This window comes from Lycorma delicatula, chromosome 1 (genome assembly GCF_047948215.1).
Source record: "Lycorma delicatula isolate Av1 chromosome 1, ASM4794821v1, whole genome shotgun sequence".
Classification (NCBI taxonomy): domain Eukaryota; kingdom Metazoa; phylum Arthropoda; class Insecta; order Hemiptera; family Fulgoridae; genus Lycorma; species Lycorma delicatula.
In genome coordinates, this window is record NC_134455.1 from 256,424,442 (window position 1) to 256,445,946 (window position 21,505).

At 29.7% G+C, this 21,505-nt stretch overlaps 2 protein-coding genes across 3 annotated transcripts in view; one reads left to right on the forward strand and one right to left on the reverse strand.

Annotated features, from left to right (window-relative positions):
* Positions 1 to 11,165, forward strand: part of kl-3 (dynein heavy chain 8, axonemal kl-3) — a 744,292-nt gene extending 733,127 nt beyond the window's left edge. Inside the window, exons 39-41 of the mRNA XM_075354364.1 lie at positions 2,393 to 2,514; positions 9,029 to 9,190; positions 10,624 to 11,165. Coding sequence (XP_075210479.1) covers positions 2,393 to 2,514; positions 9,029 to 9,190; positions 10,624 to 10,749 — 410 coding nt within the window. The 3' untranslated portion in view covers positions 10,750 to 11,165. The remainder of the gene's footprint in view (positions 1 to 2,392; positions 2,515 to 9,028; positions 9,191 to 10,623) is intronic.
* Positions 11,166 to 14,939: 3,774 nt separating this feature from the next.
* LOC142330608 (venom allergen 5.01-like) overlaps positions 14,940 to 21,505 on the reverse strand; it is a 42,466-nt gene continuing 35,900 nt past the window's right edge. The window contains exons 5-7 of one of the 2 annotated variants that reach the window (XM_075376021.1): positions 20,140 to 20,240; positions 17,156 to 17,244; positions 14,940 to 15,091 (exon numbers count right to left, since the gene is read on the reverse strand). In XM_075376021.1, coding sequence (XP_075232136.1) covers positions 15,087 to 15,091; positions 17,156 to 17,244; positions 20,140 to 20,240 — 195 coding nt within the window. In that variant the 3' untranslated portion in view covers positions 14,940 to 15,086. Of the gene's footprint in view, positions 15,095 to 17,155; positions 17,245 to 20,139; positions 20,241 to 21,505 lie in introns of both variants that reach the window. The other variant, XM_075376015.1, reaches the window with a different exon arrangement.

A 21,505-nucleotide genomic window follows, 5' to 3' on the forward strand; every position in this document is an offset into this window, starting at 1 on the left:
TAAAGGAAGATGAAGATGTTTTGAGCCTTTACAGCAGCAACCCTTAGAAAAAAGAAGGGGCTGAAGAAGTGTTATATTGATATTCATGTTGTTTAGAATATACATTGCATTAGGGTGACCTTTTAAAACCTAGATGAGGAAGTGCTTGTGAGTTGAAATTGCATTATTCGAGGACTATACTACCTGCAGAAAATCAAATACTTGTTGGAAATTATGAGTATGATGCTTCTTATGTGGTTAGCACATTTTTTTGAGAAATAAGAAGTGGAACTAATTTGTGGGTAGACAAAGTACATAGTGATAGGAGAAAGATGTTGTGGAGGTTGCAATAATTTTAAATATTTATGGTAGAATTCTCTACATAAGAAAATGTCGATAATAAAAAATGTGCAAGATAAAGCTGCTATTAATATTTTTGCTACCGTAGAATAAATTAACAGGAAAGTTAAAAATATAATTTAAAAGTATACTATAGTAACTGTAATTTACTACATATGAGGTCTGTAAATAAAGTAATGAAACTGGCTCAGAAAAATTTTTATTTACAATCCAGTTATACATGAACTCTATCACCTTCGAAAAAGTTCTCTTGGGAAGCCACACACGCTTCAAACAGTTTTCCCACTCTTCATACCAGTGTTGGAACTCAGAAACCAGAATATCCTTCAGACGGTCGGTTACATTTTTTTAATGTTTTCTACTGTTCCAAAATGGAGTCCTCTTAGGTGTTTTCTTAAGTTGGGAACAGGAAAAAGTCGCAGGGACTCAAGTCAGGTGAATAAGGTGGTTGAGAAATAAGGTGATGAATGTTTTTCTTTGCCAAAAACTCATTAATTGAGAGTGTAGCGTGACAAGGTGCATTGTCAAGATGCAGCATCCAATTGTCTTTGATGGCTGGTCTCGCACGGGCAACTCTTCTCCACAGTCTTTCAAGAATTTCTTGGTAAGCATATTGATTTACAGTCTGTCCTGTAGGCAAAAACTCATTATGGACAATGCCTTACTATCGAAGAAATAAATTAGCATGGTTTTGATTTGGTTCATAATGCTGCATCATGACAATGCACCTTGTCACACTACACTCTCAATTAATGAGTTTTTAATAAAGAAAAACATTCCTGTAGTTCCTCAACCGCCTTATTCACCTGACTTGAATCCCTGCGACATTTTCCTGTTCCCAACTTTAAAAAAACATCTCAAAGGACACCATTTTTAAAGAGTAGAAAACATTTAAAAAAATGTAACCAACCATCATAAGGATATTTCGATTTCCGAGTTGCAACACTGCTATGAAGAGTGGGAAAACCGTTTGAAGCATTGCGTGGCTTCCCAAGGGAACTATTTCAAAGGTGATAAGTCCATACATAATTGGACTGTAAATAAAAAGTTTTTTCTGAACCAGTCTCATTACTTTATTTACAGACCTCGTATTATTGTATAGTGACAGATAAATGAACAGAACAAGAAAAATTGCTAGCTTTAGAGACGAATGTTTTGGTACTGTTTCGTGAAGTATTTTAAAATACAGAAGATTTGAAAATTAGAGTGGATATATTCAGGCATGGGTGAGTGTGAACTCTGAGGGACATGTTAAAACATAGTTTGTATGGTATAGGTATGAATTTGGCCAGGTGGTCAAAATAAATGCCTGTATCATAGATCTACTAAAAAGGATAACTACAACTGAAATTAGAAAAAGATATTGAGAACTAATCATCTGTGTGAAGTAAATGGTTGAGTAGACAGAGAGAGTAAAGGGATGCTTGAAGCAGCAGCAAAATCATGCTAGAAGTAAGATTTATTCATAAGAAGAGTTCAACTATCATTTTGTCATCTATTGTTAGCTGCTGTTTTCAGTATTCTCATTACACCACTTTAACTGATAACTTATGTAGATAAATGAAGCACATATTTTTTTAAAGTAGTTTTCTTATTTAATAATTAATAATCTTTTTAAATAGATAAAATGTTAGTGCCTATTTTGCCACAATAATAAATCTCTGCTTATTTTTTATTGTGAAATGTACATAAAAAAATATTTAAAAATACCAGGTTTTTGTAGTTTATATTAATATTGTAATGTTTTTTTTTAAATACAGTTAATTTTAGATGGATTTTTTTTTTTTATCAAATTGGTTTGAAAAAGATGGTAATTTAAGAAACTCAGAAAATTACCAACTAAGTAACTGTTTGTTATTAAATTACAAAAATAAATGTGTTTTTGTGGCTACTCTGATAATATTCACAGCATTTAGTAACTTTTCTTCCCCAATTATAGTTGTTAATTTTACTTTCCCATCAATGGCCCTTCTTTTTGAAAAGTAGTGCGTTTTATCTTTGTCTTCTACTGATATTTTTCGTATACTAATATTTTTTTTAAATTTCTTTTCAGGCTTTTTAACAGCAATGCGACAAGAAGTAGCACGAGCTCACAAAGGTTGGCCCCTGGATTCAGTTACTTTACACAATGATGTTACAAAGTTCACTAGAGAAGAGATCAGATCGCCTCCTCCTGTAATTAAATTTCTATTTAAATTTAAATAGATAATTAAATTTTATTTTGTTTATTTAATTTATGCTATGGAATACTTAATTTTATCTATTACTTAAATATATTTGTTATTTAATTTTCAAACCCAATTTAACACAACAGCTTTAGAGAATCAATTTTATTTATATTGGGAGAAAATTTTAATGTTTTGTTTTGTATTTGCAAACAGTTTAAAATTAATTTGCATTTGCAGAACCAACTAGAAATTTAGTCAATTTCAGAACTTAATTATAATCAGTTCTATTTTTTATAGAAAAATAAGCTAGTTATGATGTAATGATGGTCTGCTTCACTTTTTCTTATTTATCATTATATTGTTCTATTTTACCTACTTTTTTATGTTAACGCAGACACAAACTCTACATTTTTACTTTAACTTTGTACTTTCTATTATTATTTTTAATGTGTATAATTTTTTAGCTTTTTTAATGGTCCCCTTTGCAGTTCAAATTTATTTTTATTTTCATAGTAACATATTTGTTTTTAATACCTTTATTGAAACACTGGTATCTGAGACCAGGGAGAAATTTCACTTTCGTGTGGCAAGCATACCTGCATGATCTTTATATCTAGGCTGCTCAGTAGCTTATCCTTCATACCCTTCTCCACAACAAACCAGTTTTCACATAGTCTGAGGGCAATGTTTGACAGTGGTTTATCAATGTCTGAAAGTCACCCAATTTGAATGACCAGGTATTTCTGTGTGCATTTATTAGATGCTGCTGCTTTGTTACATTCAAGACAGAGGAGATTTGACAATTGACACATTTGATGAATGCAGCAAAAAAATCTGTCATGAATGTGCGTTAGATTGTGAGTAAAGACTGAAAGAAAACACTGGACCAACAACTAGGCACTTTGAAAATTGCATAGTTTATTATAAGTTATAAAACATATTATGTTCTTTTCATATAAATGTGTTCCATAAACTGTTTTCAAAGATGAAAAGTAAAATGTTTTTGAATTTAAAAAAAAAATATTTGAACATTTCTATAATTATTTACAAAAACATTGTACTATCATGTATTATTTTTTTCTTGCCAATTATACCTACATAATTAGCTGTAAATAAAACTGTTTTGTTAAAAAAGTGTGTTTAAAATTATTACAACACCAGAAAACCCTCTTTTAAAAATCAGTTGACTTTTTATATTTTTATTTTACTAATAAAAAAAAATTTGAAGCGGTTTAATTAGGTGCTTAAAACATAATTGTGAATTTACATAATATTTTAGTACTGCAATGTGGGGCAAAAAGAAAATATAAAAAAATATAGTTACACCAGTCCCAAGATTGGTGTTTCTGTTAAGTCAAGTTTTTAAGCAGAATTAAGCAATAAACTTTCATGTAAGTTTTCTTAATATATACAAGTGTATTTCTCTGATTGTTCTACAAAGATTTTTCTTTTTCCTTAACTTGTTTTGGTTCTTGGGCTACAATGTATGTACTCATGTTTTTGTTTTTCATTTTTCACCTTTTAGAATAGTTTTCAACATAGCCAACTGCATAGATATTATCTCATTAGTGATAACAATAGTATTTCAGCTACATCTCTTAATTTGTGGATCAGATTGATTTCATGCACAGTACAGTTTAGTAAAAGATAAATATACCACATTTTTAACTATTCTGTATTGTAACCGTTATAAATTTTGACTAAAATAGGCTCATAGGGCTTAATTAAGTTGGTTACTTTGTTTGCATTATTCTATTTTATAAATTTTGTATTATGTCGACAGACGATTTAAAAAAATACGAGGTTAAATGGATTTATTTTGAGAAGACTGATTGTGGATAATCACAGCATAATTAGATAAGAATAAACTATTTTTTGATGATTCGATTCTTATCGCGCATTCTTGCTAAAAATAAATTTTATCATAGTATGACATCATACTCCTAATGGGAACAAACTTTTTCCATAGAAAGCATTACATTAGTATGCGTACATGCATTCACATAGACTGAGTAATGCTCAGTGGGGTTAGACTGGGGGACCATCGATAAAACACAGTTATATTCAGATTTGTCAGTGTGAACTTCGGTGCAGTGATTTTGTTCATGGGGTGTTCAGAAAACTGTTCAAGGGGTTTGCAATTTATATTATGTTCTTTTGTCTAAGAGAATACAGGTGTGAGAAACTTTATTATTAAAGGCGACTCCACAATAATATTTCAATGGATCCATTACAATAGTACTAATCCGTCGACTATTTAATAAAGAACTATTAAAAATAATACTTGTTATAATGATAAATTATATTCAAAATTACAACTAGAATTAATTTTAGAACGGCCAATTCCATATTAGTATAAGTATTAATAAAACAATTATGCATATCAAAATTTCTTTTTTTTTTTATTTTTAATTTGACACCCACAATTTCTGTCAAAACAAATATATGTGTCTGCTGAGCTCTGTTTAAGTTTTCTTTAAATAAGAGTATTTAACTGATTTAAACATTGAGAATTTGGAATTTGCTATTTTATTCTGTAAGATAATTTGTGAAATTCTAATATGCGAATATTCAAGTAGATAAATAATAAGGGTTCTACGAGTTTCGAGTTAATTAATAATGGATGTTCTATAAGTCAAACATCCACGAAGTAAAAGAGTTTGTTTTATATGTTATTTTTATGTGTTTATTATTTATTTCTTTTTTTATATAAATAGCTTGTTTCATAATGAATAATTATTTGTTATAATGTATAATGGTAAATAACTTACAGCTCTAACTAAGTTTCAGTTTTAGAATTTTCAATTTTTCATTATTATGTAATTTTATTTAAGAGAATAACTAAGCTATTAAATATAAATTTGTGATTTTAACTGAATGACTAATTTTGAAACTCCTTTACTCATGTTTACACTAAATTTATAGAAGCTTGCATCTAAATGTATAGAAGCTTGCAGTATATAAAGTATAGCTTTATAATCTAATGATATATTACGTAACCACTAAATCTTCTTATCTTCTTTTCATCATGGTCTTTATTAAAAGTTATTTATTCCAATTTTACTTTCCAACACACTAGCTGAAGAATAACAATTCTTGAGCTATATATTTCAAGACTGACCATACATTAATACCAATATTTCTACTGTTGTTTTTATTTAACTGGTTAAAAAATGAATAATTTAAGATAAATAAATGAAATAAAAAATGGTTTATGAATTGAAAATCTTAAGAATAACAAACTTGAAACCAATTTAGTCATGCCCTGGATGTTATAAGGACTCTAAAAATAATGACATTTTCTTCTTAACATATTTATTCTTGTATACTTTACACCTAAAGAGCCAAAAAGTTTTGCCTCTGAAAGTTTCATTCATTTAACTTCCAGAAAAGGAAGAATGTACATATAGAATATACATAGAAGAATTACATTGAAGTCCTTGGAAATAGCATGCTCATAATGGCATAAAATTTTTTATGCTGTCCTCCCAAAACATTAAAAAGAGTTGAAATTTTTGGTTTGAAAAAGAAGAAAGACAAACAAATAAGTATTTGCTCCATTAAATTTTTTTTTAGTATTTGTATTGGAATAATAGTTATTTAAGTATACTCACTATATGCATTTGTGTGGAGGGATATTCCTTTTGTAATTGATAGTATATATTTTTAAGTTAAAAAGGTAGTTTGTAAGAGGTGTTCTATGACAACTTTATTTTAGTTAATAATTTCTAATTTATGTCACATTAGCTTTTTTTAAATTGAATTTCTAATTGATACTAAATTTTAATGAAGACTGAGTATATATAATATACCTGCTGTTTTTTCAAGAATATATAAAATAATTAAATGACTAAAGGTATCACATATATTGCTGACATTTATGCACTGAGAATTTTATAAATGCTTGATGTTGTGTTGAAAATCATATGATGTTGGTGAAAGTTTGCAGTTAAAAAATGGTATGAGGCAGACTATATAAATAGACTACTAATTTTTTAAGTCTGCTAGACTTCTATGTGAATTTTAATAAGTTTTTCAGTTGCTGATTGAAGGGAATCCTTCAAATTCCTCACTAGATTGCTTATAGAATAAATGTATACAGAAGCATTGATATTTTTTTATCTTACATGTTTTGCTAGTCTGTGTTCCTGAATAATGATCTTTATTCAATCAATTCTTCTCCTGTCTAAAGAGTCCCTTTTCAATCTCTTAGTGTTTTTTTCTTTTTTTATTTGCTGCATGGTAGATTTGAAAAATTTGTTTGCCTTTTTTTATGTGTTTTCTTTCAGCTTTTCTGGATAATTACAAACATGTTTCTATCATCCACTTATAGTTGGTATTTTGTTGCAAATGTTTTTTTTAGATAATTCATTCATTAACATAAAAATATTTACCATGAAATTAGGAGCAGTCCAGAACTGCTGTTAAGTTCCTAAGAATTGTAACACTGATGTTATGAATGAGAAAACTTAGCTAAATTAAGATACCAATTTTAAAAATGTCAAAACGTATCAGTAAATATCCATTTTATCAATCATACTAGGAATGAGAAGTTGAGTTATGCAGCTTCCAGAATGTGGAAAAGAAAATCTTTTTAATATTTTTTACAGAAGTTGAAATGTGGAAAGTTTTAAAAAACACAAAAGATAAATTTAATTTACTGTTAAATTATGTGTGATTAAGTAGTATTAGAATGGGAAGAGGAATCACAGTACAATATACTTTTTTTTTAATTGAAGATAGGAATAATGATGAGGTGTAAAAAATAATTATTACTATAAATCGGAAGTGAAAATGGTAGATCATTTTTATATGAAAACATAATATTTTTTACATCACTTAATCAGAAGAATGCCTGACAATTTGTACAATCTGCATTCAGGGATAAATTATATTTTAAAACTGCAATTTAATGTAATAGTTGAGACTGTTATTTAATTGGGAGTAGTGGTATAATTTAACTGTTTGAAGTACAGTTTAATATTTGTGCATGTACCAGAATATTCTAGGTGTTTGTATCATTGTTTCCTTAAAAACTCAACTTTTTTTGAAAAAACTCAACAGTTCATTGAAGTGAAATTTGATAAATAGGCTATATTTTACTCTCGTACTTCATTAGTAAAAAAATTTACTGTTGGAAACATAATAGAAATTTGTTGAAGTTTTTTCTATAAATTGTTAAGAATGTATTTTATTTTCATATTTCATTTTATATAAAACTGAGAAAAATTTAGTTACAGCTTAAGCTCATTGTTCCAGAATGAGCTCATTGTCATCTTAAAAGCCCATTGTTCCAGTACGAGCTCATTGTCATCTTAAGCCATAATCTTAATTTACACTTTTTTCCTCTTTTATGGGATTATAAATGAAATGAAGAAGTTGTTCTGAGGAAATTTATTTTATCAGTTATAGCAGCAATCTATATGATAAAAAATCTAGCTGTGACTGTTTCGTCTTCACTTGAGACAGTTAACAGTGAACAACAGCCTTCTTTTGACAAAAAGTAAATGGTACATATTCAGTAAAAATGCATTTACTTAATAAAAAGTACTAAAGAAAATTAAATCTGCTGCTCCCCTCTTGATACATTGCTTTTTTTTTATTTGCATGAACAGAAAATTTCAGTGGAGAAAAATATAAATTTATAAAATAAAAATATAAACTCCTTAAATTTCCTTTTTCATTTTTAGTGATGAACAATGATTTTATACACTATCAATTTTTTTTCAATTTACTTGCTGGGAGTGTATTAAAATTAAAGATTACAATCAAAGAAAAGAAGACAACATTACAATCAAAGAAGACAACAATCAAAGCAAATAAATATTTTTTGAATGAAAAATTTTGACTGAGGAATCTTTACTTTTGCATAATAAGTAGGTAAGAGTTGAAACCCAGAAGAACAATGGATATAAAGGAACAGGGTGTTGTACAACAGGCATGTGTTATATAAAATTGTACTGAGTGTAGTATGAATTGACACTAAATAAGGTGAAGCAATAAAATACATTAGTTGTTTTCAAGAATTTTGAAGTATCAAGATATTAGATAGATACTCCCCCCCGTACTCACATTTTGTTATTATGTATTTCAGAAATATATAATCAATGTGTTAATACTGTTTTACTGAAAATACAAACTTAAAATAATCAGCAATCCTGATTATTATTACGGCAATTTAGTATTTTATTAATCACAACAACAACATCCAATTTAGCAATTTGTATTTAAAAACAATAGCAGTGATTTCACAGCTATAAGACACTTTATGCAGCCCATTGTTTGCTCCATGTGTAATTATGTTACTTGAGCCATAAAACTCACTTTGTGCACATTAACATTAGATATTACAGTTTTTTTGCACTGGACTTTGTAGTAGTTGGCCGTAACTGAATCAGTGTTTGTTTTCTCATCTATTTTGAAAGATACTTAACTGTTCTCATTATACTGGAGATTAATGAGAAAATGAGTTATGTTTATTTATGTTATTTACGTAAGATGTATTTATTGTTCATTTTTAGGAAGGAGTGTATGTTTATGGATTATTTTTGGAAGGTGCTGGTTGGGATAAGAGAAATAATCGGCTGGTGGAATCAGTACCTAAAGTTTTATCATTGCAAATGCCAGTGATTCATCTGTATGCAATAAACAGCACAGCTCCAAAAGATCCTAAACTATATCATGTAAGTACACCAGACATATCTTTAACCACAACTAAGCAAACATTCAGTCTTTTACCAATCACCTTTTATGGTAATGAGGTTTCCCCTCAAATATTTTATAGAAAAAGTGATAAGACTAGAACACAATTGAGAATTTCAAAAAATTGAAACATACTAAACCGCAAAACACCACCAACCAACCAGATTATCATAATTCAAATTAAATTTTCTCTTCGATAAAATATACTTGCATTTCTTAAATCACCAGTGTCAAGAGTTCTTCTCAAACATCATCATCCCCTACCTCAGTTTTGGTAATCATTCTCACCAAGGTTTGGGATTGCCTTTCAAAAGCCTGGCAATCACAGAAATCTACATAGAAGTATGATAAAAAGAAAATTATCAATAACCTCTATTTAATATTTTTGTTATTATAATGTAGTTTTTAATAAATAAAATTTTGAAAAATAAAGGTCTGCTTACCTGAAAGAAATCAATGCATAGATTTTCCTTTTTCAAATTAAATGATAAGATGTAGCAAGAAACAGAAGTCAGGTTCCATTGTCAGTCATAATTTTTTTACCACCAACTGCATTTCAAAGGTGCTTAGCATATAGTTATACAAATGTATATTTAAGAAAACAGCAAGAAACTATTTTCATTCTTACTTCTTCCATTAGTAAAGTATCACATAAAATCCATGGAAAATGGAAAAAGAATGCTGGCAGACTACTACTGAAATCTGAAGACTGATGTACCTACAGCAAACTATATCACAAAATCCAAAAAGAGATTTTAGGCATGTAGAAATTGCTTATATAATATTATTATACTACCATCACATGCTTTTTACTTCTACAAAAGATGGTAATTACAAAAAAAAAACTATGCCTTAAGAAAGAAACCATTTACATATATTAAATCAACAAAAAATATCTTAATATTCAGCTATTAGTATTCTTGTAACAAACAAAAATATCGATTATTTTCCAAAATCAGGTAATTTCATTCAAAAACCTTTTTGAAGTACTCTTCAAAGGATACTTCTTTTGTTGTCTGCCATACTAATGGAATCTTTATCTTATGTTAGTGTACAAAGTGGAGTATTTAATGTAGTGCCCACTTGTTAGTTGTGAAGCTGATGCTAATTTCTTATTATAAAAAATGGAATGGTAAATCCCATTTTGATGGTCTTGATAAAATCATTTGTTTTTTTTTTTTACATTATGTACTTTGTTCATAATGGTATGATGTGACATGATTAAGAAAGAACCACCAAACCTTCTAAATCTTAACTGTTTCGCTTAAGACTAAATAAACAGTTTAGTTTTCTATGCGAGTGTGTTTGTGGAAATTATTATTAAATCATTTTGTAACATCATGAAGTAGTACTTTATTATTTTATAAACTATATCAGTTTATGTATTTTAATTTACTTCAAACTTTTTTTTCAGTGCCCAGTTTATAAGAAACCAAACAGGACAGACTTGACATTTATCACTCCACTTTGGTTGCCATGCAAATTTACTCCTGATCATTGGGTACTACGAGGTGTTGCACTACTTTGTGATACAAAATAGTTTTTAAAAAATGTGAAATAAATAGATCTATGCCTAATTATTTAATCTTCACGGATAAGCAAGGGGTTAAATTTACATAAAAATCTATTTGTTTTGGCTGCAAAGTGTTGTTTATAAATGACTTTTTTTTATATGTAGTACTATTATTAAATCAGTTGCAGTCAGTAAATAACATGTAATTACTAATATTATAGATGTGTACTTGTTCTGTGAAGTAAATGAGAAAACATTTTTTGATAACTACAACATTTTGAAAATACTTCGGCTAATCAATACGTACAAATTAATTTCTGTATCTTATACATCACAATATTTTAATTGTCATTAATGATAAGTTATTTTATCCATTTATATTTTTAATTTATTGGTCTAATAATATTGCAAACTAATATATTATTTTCTTTATTAATAATTAATTATAAACGCTATAAAAATATATAAATTTTATACCTACTTGATTATTTATTAACTTGTTAAAATTAAAAAGTATTATTATTTTTTTTCCTTGAGGTTTCCCGGGGCATCAATTACTTTTGGTCATGAGCCCCTTCCCACATCAATAGAAAGTAATTATTGGATGTGACATTTTGCATGAATTAATCAGTCATTTGAATCATGATTTACATGCACATACTAGAGAACCTTTATGAAAATTCTTGATTCTTTAACATATTCATCGATGTTATTAAGTTTACCTCCTCAGCTTGCCTTTCAACCATCCTTTTTTGAGTTTTTTCTCCATCCTCCTTACAGCTTCGACTTCAGATGACAATGTGTCTGAAGCGTCGGACATGGCATCTTCCTCCCTTTCAGATGCCAAGCAACTGACATCAGGTGATGACACCTTAGACAGAGCAGTCAGCATAGATGTCACTGACTCCAAACTCGACTCAATCTCTAGCGATACACTAGGCCCGGGTAAAGCACTTGTACTTTCCTTTGATGCCCTCTGGGCTTCAGGAGGTTCCGTGGGTGTCTGTTCGATAAGTTCTACATCTGGTGCTATCTCCATTGATACTTGCACCTCCATTAGACACTATCCTCATGCTTTTTCTACATCTTTACCACATCCTCCTTCACCCTATGGCTGGTTGAAGGAGCGATGAATTTAGCTTTTTCTGATATCGCTTTGTTCTTATGAACATCAGTTGGTGGTCCCATTATCACAGGATTTGTTATTTCTTTTGATGGAGGCTATTCCATCTCAGCGTCCATCTGCGAATGAGTTTTCGGAGGTGATATTATTTCCTTCCGCTGCCTAGATTCAATTTTTGTTTCAATGATTGTTTCTATCATGGTCGCAAGACTTGGTGCAAGCGTAGAAAGCAGCAGCTCCACGTTAACTTTCGATGATGGAGGGGCAGCAGCTGCTTCAGCATATGTCATTGTCGGACGAGTTGATCTACTACTAACGATTTTACTCGCTTCAGGATAGCTTACTTTCTGCAAAATCGACTTCCTGAATTGCCGTCTCCATTTTATATACAGGGCAATTCCTTGATCGACTATTATGATGCTCTTTGCAATTAATGCAAACAGGAGGATCTTTACACAGATTGCCTTTATGTATTTCAGTCATTGGCCTAAGGGAAAAGACTCCTACCATGCTGCTGTAGAAAGCTAACCAAGAGATATGGCTGCTGGCTACCAACCAGATTAAGGCTCCAAATGCTTTAATGGTGAACAGGTACTTGCTGGCATTCAGCGACCTAGGCATGGCAGCAAATTGCTGTCTTTGATGAGATAAATTTAATTATTGTAGTTATATATGTTTTAGTAGTTGACAGGGTGCGCCTATCCATTTTACATGACAAGTGGGCAGCGGGACACGCAAGCAATTGGTGTATGGTACCACGTTTATTCTGCTCATGCTTTTAGGTTAGCTCTAGGAGCTAGTTAGGACACTGTGTCACTAAACTGTTTTGAGGCTCAGTAGCCGTTTGTGGCACAGACATTTGGTTTTATGCTTTAGGGTGGTGGGAGAAATATCAAGCAAACCAGTTCTCAATTTCCTCCTATGACAAACGTTGATTAATGTCATAAACTACCTTGACCCTAGGACACCACTTCCTCTTAGGGGTGACTTTCATGTCAGATTTACCAACCTCGAGTGAGTCAGAGATAACTTTCACTGTCTCTTTACCATCAGCAATGACAACTATCCCCTTTTTGGTCTCCCTTATATTATGAATTTTCAGGTTTGACCTCTTCTGAACACCATTTCTTGCACCTCAACTGGCTTTGAAGGTAACTTTTCATAACCTCAGTCAAGGCCGCGATCGTTGCTTTGAATTCATGTAATTTAGGAATAATCCTGGTCTGCACAGAAATGGAAATAGAAGTATTCCTAGGACTCTGAAGGTATTGGACTTTATGAAATTGCTAACCTGCTTGCAAGTTCAGGCTGAAGGATCAGCCCATCACTCGTCCTCCCCAGAAGAGGAAGAGGAGCCATCAAGCCTTACCCCAGCCAGAACTTCCCCAGATTTCACCCATTTGGTCCCTTTTTCCCCATATCACTTGTTTCAGACATTGTCTGAATCGGGTGCACATTTTACAGAATTAAACTATTGCTTATCACAACACAAAAATCAATAGAACTAAGAAATATATATCGTCCAGTAAAAGACAACACAATGCCTTGCCAATGGCAAGGCACTTCGCATCAAGATGTGCACATCACTTGCATCAACTGTTTATGAAAACCAAAAAATAAATAAAAACAAACAGTCACAACCCAAACCCTGAGAGCAATCTAAATAAATAAACAACCTACTGAATGGGTAACCTAGAGGCTACCAATGTGTTTTTCTTGATTTTACAACATGCAGAAGAAGAATAATTCCTTAAAACATTTCTGGTCATGTCAATTTCTGGGAAGTGAGTGAAATTAAGATATTTTTCCAAGAGTACTTGATTACGCAGGAAAATGTGGTAAAAGCAATTAAGTTCTGTGAAGCAGCAAATACAGTTTTTGAATATACCAAGTCTCTTGAAGCTAATCATTGTGTTTACTCACAAACAGTAAAGCTAAGGAGCAAAGCTAAATAAATCTGAGGAGCAAGTTTCAACTTTCTTAATTTAATTTAATAAATTACTAGCACTATTCACTTATATTGATGTAATTATTATTACTTTTGAATAATAATTTTTAAAAAGGCACTACTCTCTTTTCTTATAGGTTGAGTGACTTTTTGCTCAAAATACACAATATTGTGAAGAAATGATGCTCCAATGTGTGTAACTTAATTACCCGTTATCTTATGCTGATCTCCTAGGGGAAGACACTCTCCAACCACCCCCTATATACCTAGTCCTGATGGGCTTTACTGGAGGTCATCTTTTAAACCTCAGCGTATGACATCTCCGTCACCTCAGCCTAAACCAATATAATACTAACAAGAAATGGTAACTAAACAAAGTACGCACAGTATTCATTTACAAAACAAATTGATATTATCTTGTCAATTTTTAGCTATGAGTAAGCTGATTGTTAGAGGGAAATTAGAAAAAAGAATTGATGTTAAAAGATCAAAAATATTAATCATAAAATATTTCAAAAATATTAATATAAAAATATTAATCAAAAATATTTCATCTGTAAATATTAATATTTCCTCATTTACTGATGTTCATCTCAGGCCACCATCATTAAATGGAAGGTGACCAGCATTACTGTTGTGTGTATTACTTTATTACTACAATTTTTTACTACAATTTTTTTAACTGAGTAGGGAAGGTGGTGGTATAACAAGAGCCCTGGTATAACAGATTGTTACTCTTTTTATCTGACAAGAATGCTAGTTTGAGTTTATCAAAAGCTGGAGAATTCTGCACTCTTAACACTGAGCCTTTCATACAGAGATCCTGGATTCAAATCCCAGCCAGGAATGGCATTTTTCATTAGTTGATGATGCCTGTAAAACTCCAAGACTGTAAATTGACACCTGTAAAACTCAATTCATAAGATATATAGGCTATATATCTTACATATATATTTCAATGCATATTTATATAGCCTACAACACTCCCGGTAATCTATGAATTCTAACATCTAAATCGGTTCTAACATCTAAGGTCATACATCTAAATCGGTTCCTTGGCTATGGTGAACACCCTAAATACAATACATTCCTTTTTGGGCAGTCATGCAATAAGGTACACTTTAAAACAATAAATAAAACAACTCATTAATGTAAACTGTTTATTAATATTAAAATACCACAGATATCCAAATTTATTTAATTGCATATACATTTAACAAACACTAAGCAGTGAAGTATGAAGTTGAAAAATATAACTTTCCTGAGATGAAGAAATGAAAATAGATTTTCTATCTATGCTTCTGGAAAAAAATTGTATTTTCATATTAATTTCAATACTTCATATTTTAAGATCATGTAAAAAAAAATACAGTAGTCATATAAACGTACATTTCTTAAAAATACTCATTATAAACTATAGTTAATACTGCTTATGTTTCACAGTAGAAATATCAAGAAATTTAATTAAGAAACTCTTCTTAGCAGCAGTATACATCCTTAAGGCAATAAAAGAATGGTAATGTCAAGCTATCAGTGCATAATTTATAATTGCTGATTTGAATAGTCATTTATGAACAAAAAATAAAGTGGTTAATCTTACATTCAGAGTGACAGTAAGAGTTATTGCTATGTATTATTTCCTAAACATTGTAAGACAATTCTCTGTCATTGTGTATATCCAATATAACATTGAATAAAAATATGGAGAAAGCTTGTCAAGAACTCCCTGCCTAATTCTTTCTTCATTTTATACCAATTTCACTTTTCATTTTAACTTAAGTGTTATTCAAGATTACATACCAAACCCATTCTTGGTTTGATATGTATCAAATAAATTGAACTTTTCTGTAAATTTTCCTTATTCTGTATCTATCTATGCTCTTTCTGGATCTGTATTACAATAACAGGTCTGAATTAAAATCATAGCATTTCTCAAGTATCTAAAAATTAAAAATCTTTTCATAATTATTCAGATTTCAGAGTTGTTGATAATGCAATTCTGAAAGCTATACTGGTATTCTTCTAAAGTTTTTTAACCACGATTAATTAATTTTTACCTATTCTTCATCATATATCATTATAGTTTACATCAGTTTATTGGACATATAACAACAATGAGATGATTCTACTTGTATTTATGTCAACCCCTGTAAATCCTGTGGATCCTTTTAGGTAAATATATCCTGCTTAGAAACTGTTAGTTATTAAGCAGTCTTATCTCAATTATCTGAAGACTGTTATTGTTTTTTTTTTAAATTATAATTTTACATGTTTTTTTTTTAATATATAATTTTGTTGGATTAAATTTATTATAAGACCTGTACTCTTGAAATGTTTGTGAAGATCTTTAATAATAAAATAATTAATGAAAATCACAATTTTATAAAAGAATTTATTGTTATATAATTACACAGTTTTCTTGAAAAAATTTAAAGGTAAAAAGTTACATAGCTCTAAGTTAGCCTTTTCTAGGCTGATAAGAGCCAACCAGGCTAAAAGCATTGTTGGATGTAGGTCTTATGTTTGTATTTATGACTGTGTGTATGATCTGCTTTAAGGATGAATGTGGTATAAATGTTGTTTGTTCATATAATACATTTTTTTTTGTATGTGTACTTGGAGTTGCTAAAGTGTCACATTTGCATCCTTTGTTGGTAATTTGTAAGATTTCTCACACCGTTTATGTGCAGTTTGTTTCAATGGGCTTAATGAAAGTTGATTCAGCAGCAGAGCAAAGTAGTCTTTTATTTTATTTATATCATTGTGAAACATCCTATTTTTTCTATACAGAATCTATTACAGTCTAAGTAGGCAAGTTTGCATAGCCCAGGTAAATCAAATTTCTTGAACTGTTTGTGTAACTTTTATCAGATTTGTATTTAGTTTTACTTGTAGTTTTGTAAGCTATGTGAACTGACTCTTTTTGCATTTCTATGCAATTTTTTTCGGGATTATTAATGTAAGTGAATGTTATAAATTTGTTTTTATTTGAACTGGTTTTTTTCTAGAATTCTGTTATTAAAACTTGTAAATCTTTAATATAGTTCATATTCATTGACAAAATCCAAACTTATTTTATTTTTTTTAATCCAGCATTTACCAAGAATCATTTTGTAAATCCAAATATTAATTTTTAGAACACATAATTTAAGTAGTATAATTATCTGACTAAGCAGTCAGTCTGTGTTATCCATTCCTATTATCTCTATTATTTTCAAAACACTTTGTAAAGAAAAAATAAGATAGTAACTTATTTTATTCAGAGACTGCATTTTGTTAAAATATTTATTGCTCTTAAAAGTATTAGTTATATCACAACAGTGAATATATTTTTAAAATTATGAATAAATTAAATAACTTACCACAAAGTCCTTTAGTATCATAATAGTTACTAAATCTGCTACATGATGGTTGGCCTCTTTCATAAGGTAACTGTCCCATAAAATTACCACTGAAAAATAAAAATCACAATAATTATTATTAGTAACTACAATAAAAAAAATTGCATTTTTTAATTTCTTTATGGTTGCTGAGTAATAACACCTAGAAATTGGGTTATTTACTTTACTCATAATCTATCAGAGAACATAATAGTTGCATATAATAAAGACTGAATGCACTTATCCAGGAAGACGTGTGGGGCTGGCAAGGGGTATGACTATCATACCCCTGCTGATTGCATGCCTTGCCAGTTTGTTACAAAGTTAAGGTTTAGTTAATTTTGTTGTAAATAAATGTATACATTTTACTTGATACTGTTCAGGAATCAATATTTGTTGAAAGAATATATATGTATACAATTCTGCTAAATCATTAAATATAATGAAATAGTTTATTTTAATATAATAGATTAGTTCTATTTAGTGTTAAAATGTGTTTTTTTTATGGGCATGTAGGACATAATTTTTTTGATATTCATTGCAGATCACTATGTTGAACATAGCACAATAAGTTTTTATAAATCTCCTTTTCAAGTGCATTCTGCTGTAGTTGTTCACTGATTTTAAGGACCTTACAAATTATAGCTGTTAGTTCTCTACCAAGAATCAGAATACTAATGCACTGCATCTGCCATAGAGTAGTCAAGTTTTTGTGTAACTATAAAAAAATTAAGACGATTCATTGGTTTTTGGTTGGAGTCTGATGATTTTTTATAGAATTGATGTACATATATAACTTATGCATTAATAGCAGCAGTATTAAAAATATTGTAAAACATACCCAAGGGTCACCTATACGAGTCTTCCTCCCACAATTTGTGTTCAGGTACATTTGATCCGTGTCTACTTCACCTTTTTTCTGATTGTACACAAGAACGATTTCGGGCTTTTTAGAGCGGATCCACACAGAAGCATTTCATGCATACTTGACAGAAGTTTTACCAGTTTGTTTCTTGGCTGATATGGCTGATATGAAAGGGCAGTCATTTCATCTGAGTACAAAAACAAGATTTATCTACATCTCCTTTGAGTTACTTCAAATCTGTGAATTCTGGTGGAAGTTCTGGTTTATTTTTCTTAACTTTTCCAACAACTGTCAGTCAGTCCATAGTCAAAAGTTATGTTTCTGTTACTACCTCTCAATCCGTCAACCAGTTTTCCCACAAAGTAGCTTACTACAGATTCCCATTAGGTTTAGACCTAAGTATGGAATAGCCTGGATCATATATTTTGTAGCATTTTCACATAGCATGATTATTTTTATTCCATATTTATTCAGTTTGTTACTCATGTAAATACAGAATGTACAACAGCCTCAAAACTGCTCGTTTATCATGCAATAGGAGCCAAGTTTAAAATTTTGTTTACAATTACTAACGAAATTACACCAGACATTTTTAATAGGAGCCAATTTACTCTCAGTTGTTCTTACTTCTCTTGTTTGCGAGTCGTCAAATCTAATACAATTAAAATAGTATGAGCTATTCTTGGGACATTATAGCACGATATCTTTTTCCACAATATTCATTATCAAATAAAAATTTAGCAAATAAATGAATGGTTATCCTTCAAAGCAGCAGAAAATATAAGAATCCCAACTAAAGCTTTAAATTCTTCAATACACATATTTTTCACAGTAAAATTTTTTATTCTAAAATTTTTCTATTTCTATTTCTTCATTTGTTCTTAAAACAATCTCATTCAGTATACTATCATCTAAAAATAAACTGAAACAACTGCCTGCTTCAGGCTCTGTGTTTTTTGTTAGCCCAGGTCAAATAATTTTTTGTTGGCCCAGGATAAAAATATGTATAATATTCTTATATTTTGTTTTGTCTTTGGGATCATTGGCATTTGTTTTCCATCTGAATCCATTTTTACCAAACAATTTATCTTTTTCAGAATCTATAATACAGAGATCTCTTTCCTGTTGTTCTTCATGAAGTGAAAAAGATGCAGTGGGTTCTAGTGCTACTTCAATTACCTTCCTTCTTTTTCTTTTACTTTTTTATGTTTCATTCCTTTGTTCATAATTTTTTCTTCTCACTTCGATCTCCCGGATTAATTCTACACCAGTTTTTACATTTTTCAAATTCTTCATCTTGAGGACAGTAGTCAGGATCACAGTCGCTATCATTGGAATTAATTATTTCTTCAATATTATCTACTTCAGAATAATCATCTTCATCTCATTTAGAATTTGGTATCTTACCTTCATCAAGTGTATCTGCCATGTTTCTGTAATAAAATAACAATATTTCAGTTCATAATAAAGTAATACTGTTTAAGTACTAATGACGAATCAGTTTTACACAGAAATTTTTGTGCTGTTAATACCAAGCATGAGTAAATTTTACATATAAAATATTCTAATAACTCTATGTGTAAAATAGATGTAGTACCTTACAGAAAAATGCCAATAGAACACAGAGAGAACAACAAACTCGCACTTTAATATCAAGGTACTACTACAAAAACCAAAGATAGTACTGCTAGATGGTGGTACACAATCAGTGAAGGGGTGATCTGGAATGAAGTAGGGGCAATATGTGTAAAAATTACTCATTGTTAGTATTCTACGGTTAAATTTGTTTGATGGATAATAAAAGTTTTATCATCATCCAGGTTAATTTCTGGTATTAAAATTAATATTCCCTTAACACGAGATGTCATTAAAAGTATTCATTGAAAATCACATTGTTTGTAACATCATTAAATTCAGAAAATATAAGATATTTCTGAAACTAAGTAATAAACTTAGAAACTTAGTAAAAAAATTATGTAATTAACTTATGTGACAATGTATGTAATGAGTTAGAAATGAACCTAACATACAGTCTGGAAATTAATTATCTTACAACTTAACATATACATAACATCTTACAACATAATTACATAACACTGACCTTGGTCCATAGTTACACACATACAATTTATGGAACCATCCATCTCCTTTAGTATAATATGAAAAACCACAACCAACTCTGAAAGTGTCAGCCCATATCATCTGAAAAAATTCACTTATTTTTTAGGACTTAGATAAAACTTTTTATTTGTTATATCCATGGTATATTGTGTTTTAAGAACTGAAAATTTAAAAAGTCAATTATAATACTCAGCTCAGACCTAAGATAACAGTTTTTATTTTCATTTAAAAATAATGCGTACTTTGGTTGATTTTTAACAACTTTTCAAATTTAAAACAAAATATTTATAAAAAAATATATAACACATTTTGATTTATACAAAATAAGGCATCATTTGGTTGTTTATAATAATTCAACATTTTTATTACAAAATTAGTAAATATTTTTGTTGAAAAGTGAATAAATTTCATGAGCAATTTATTACTGCACGCTTGATTTGTTGTACATTCATTTAGTTACCTGAAGGGAACAATTCTTGCTGCTGATATAGTGGTAGTGAATTGATCATATAAAGTAAAAGGAAATGAACAAGAAATTATAGAAATCCATAAAACATGTGCATTATGTTAAAAGGGGGTTGAAAACGTAGGACTGTATGCTTATTGTCAAGGTAGGAAGCACAAGCAAGAAAATTTATTACTGACATACAATTTGAATGACAGAACATAAAATATTACAAATAATTAATTATAAGCCAAACTAATTTTAGAATTAATATCTATATTTAATATTTTTTGCAGTATGCTCAAACATTTATGTGATCATCCCTCAGTGACTACAGTAGTACCTACCATTCATGAATTCAGCTACAACCAAAATTATTATTTTAGGCACATTAGTGTTTGTTTATTTATTTACTTAATAACTTAAACATTGCAATAAAACATGTATTTTAACAGGAAGATGATGTTAATGAATAAAACATGACTACGTACACTGAGAATAAATAATAAAATATTTATTTTTTAACAGACTTCAAAAAAGGAGGAGGTTTTCAATTCACCATTTATCTATGTATATTTTTTGGTGATGTTCATGTATAATCTCATGTAGTTAACATATTTAAACTATATATTTTTTGTTTGAAAGGAATTTTATCCTGGTAATCACAAGGAAACCATTTTCATCAAAACTGGTTCAGAACATTTTTAGAAACTCAGCAAATACCAAAAAAATATTCTTATTATTAGGTTCTCATCATGGCATTTGAAGAATGTCCTTGTTAATGTGCATTTTTGGGTGAGTTAGTATCTACGAGGTGCAACAATAAAGTAATGAGACTGATGTGAAAAAAATGTTGCTTACCGTTTTAGTCATGTTTAGTGTTGTCTCCTTCAAAGTAGTT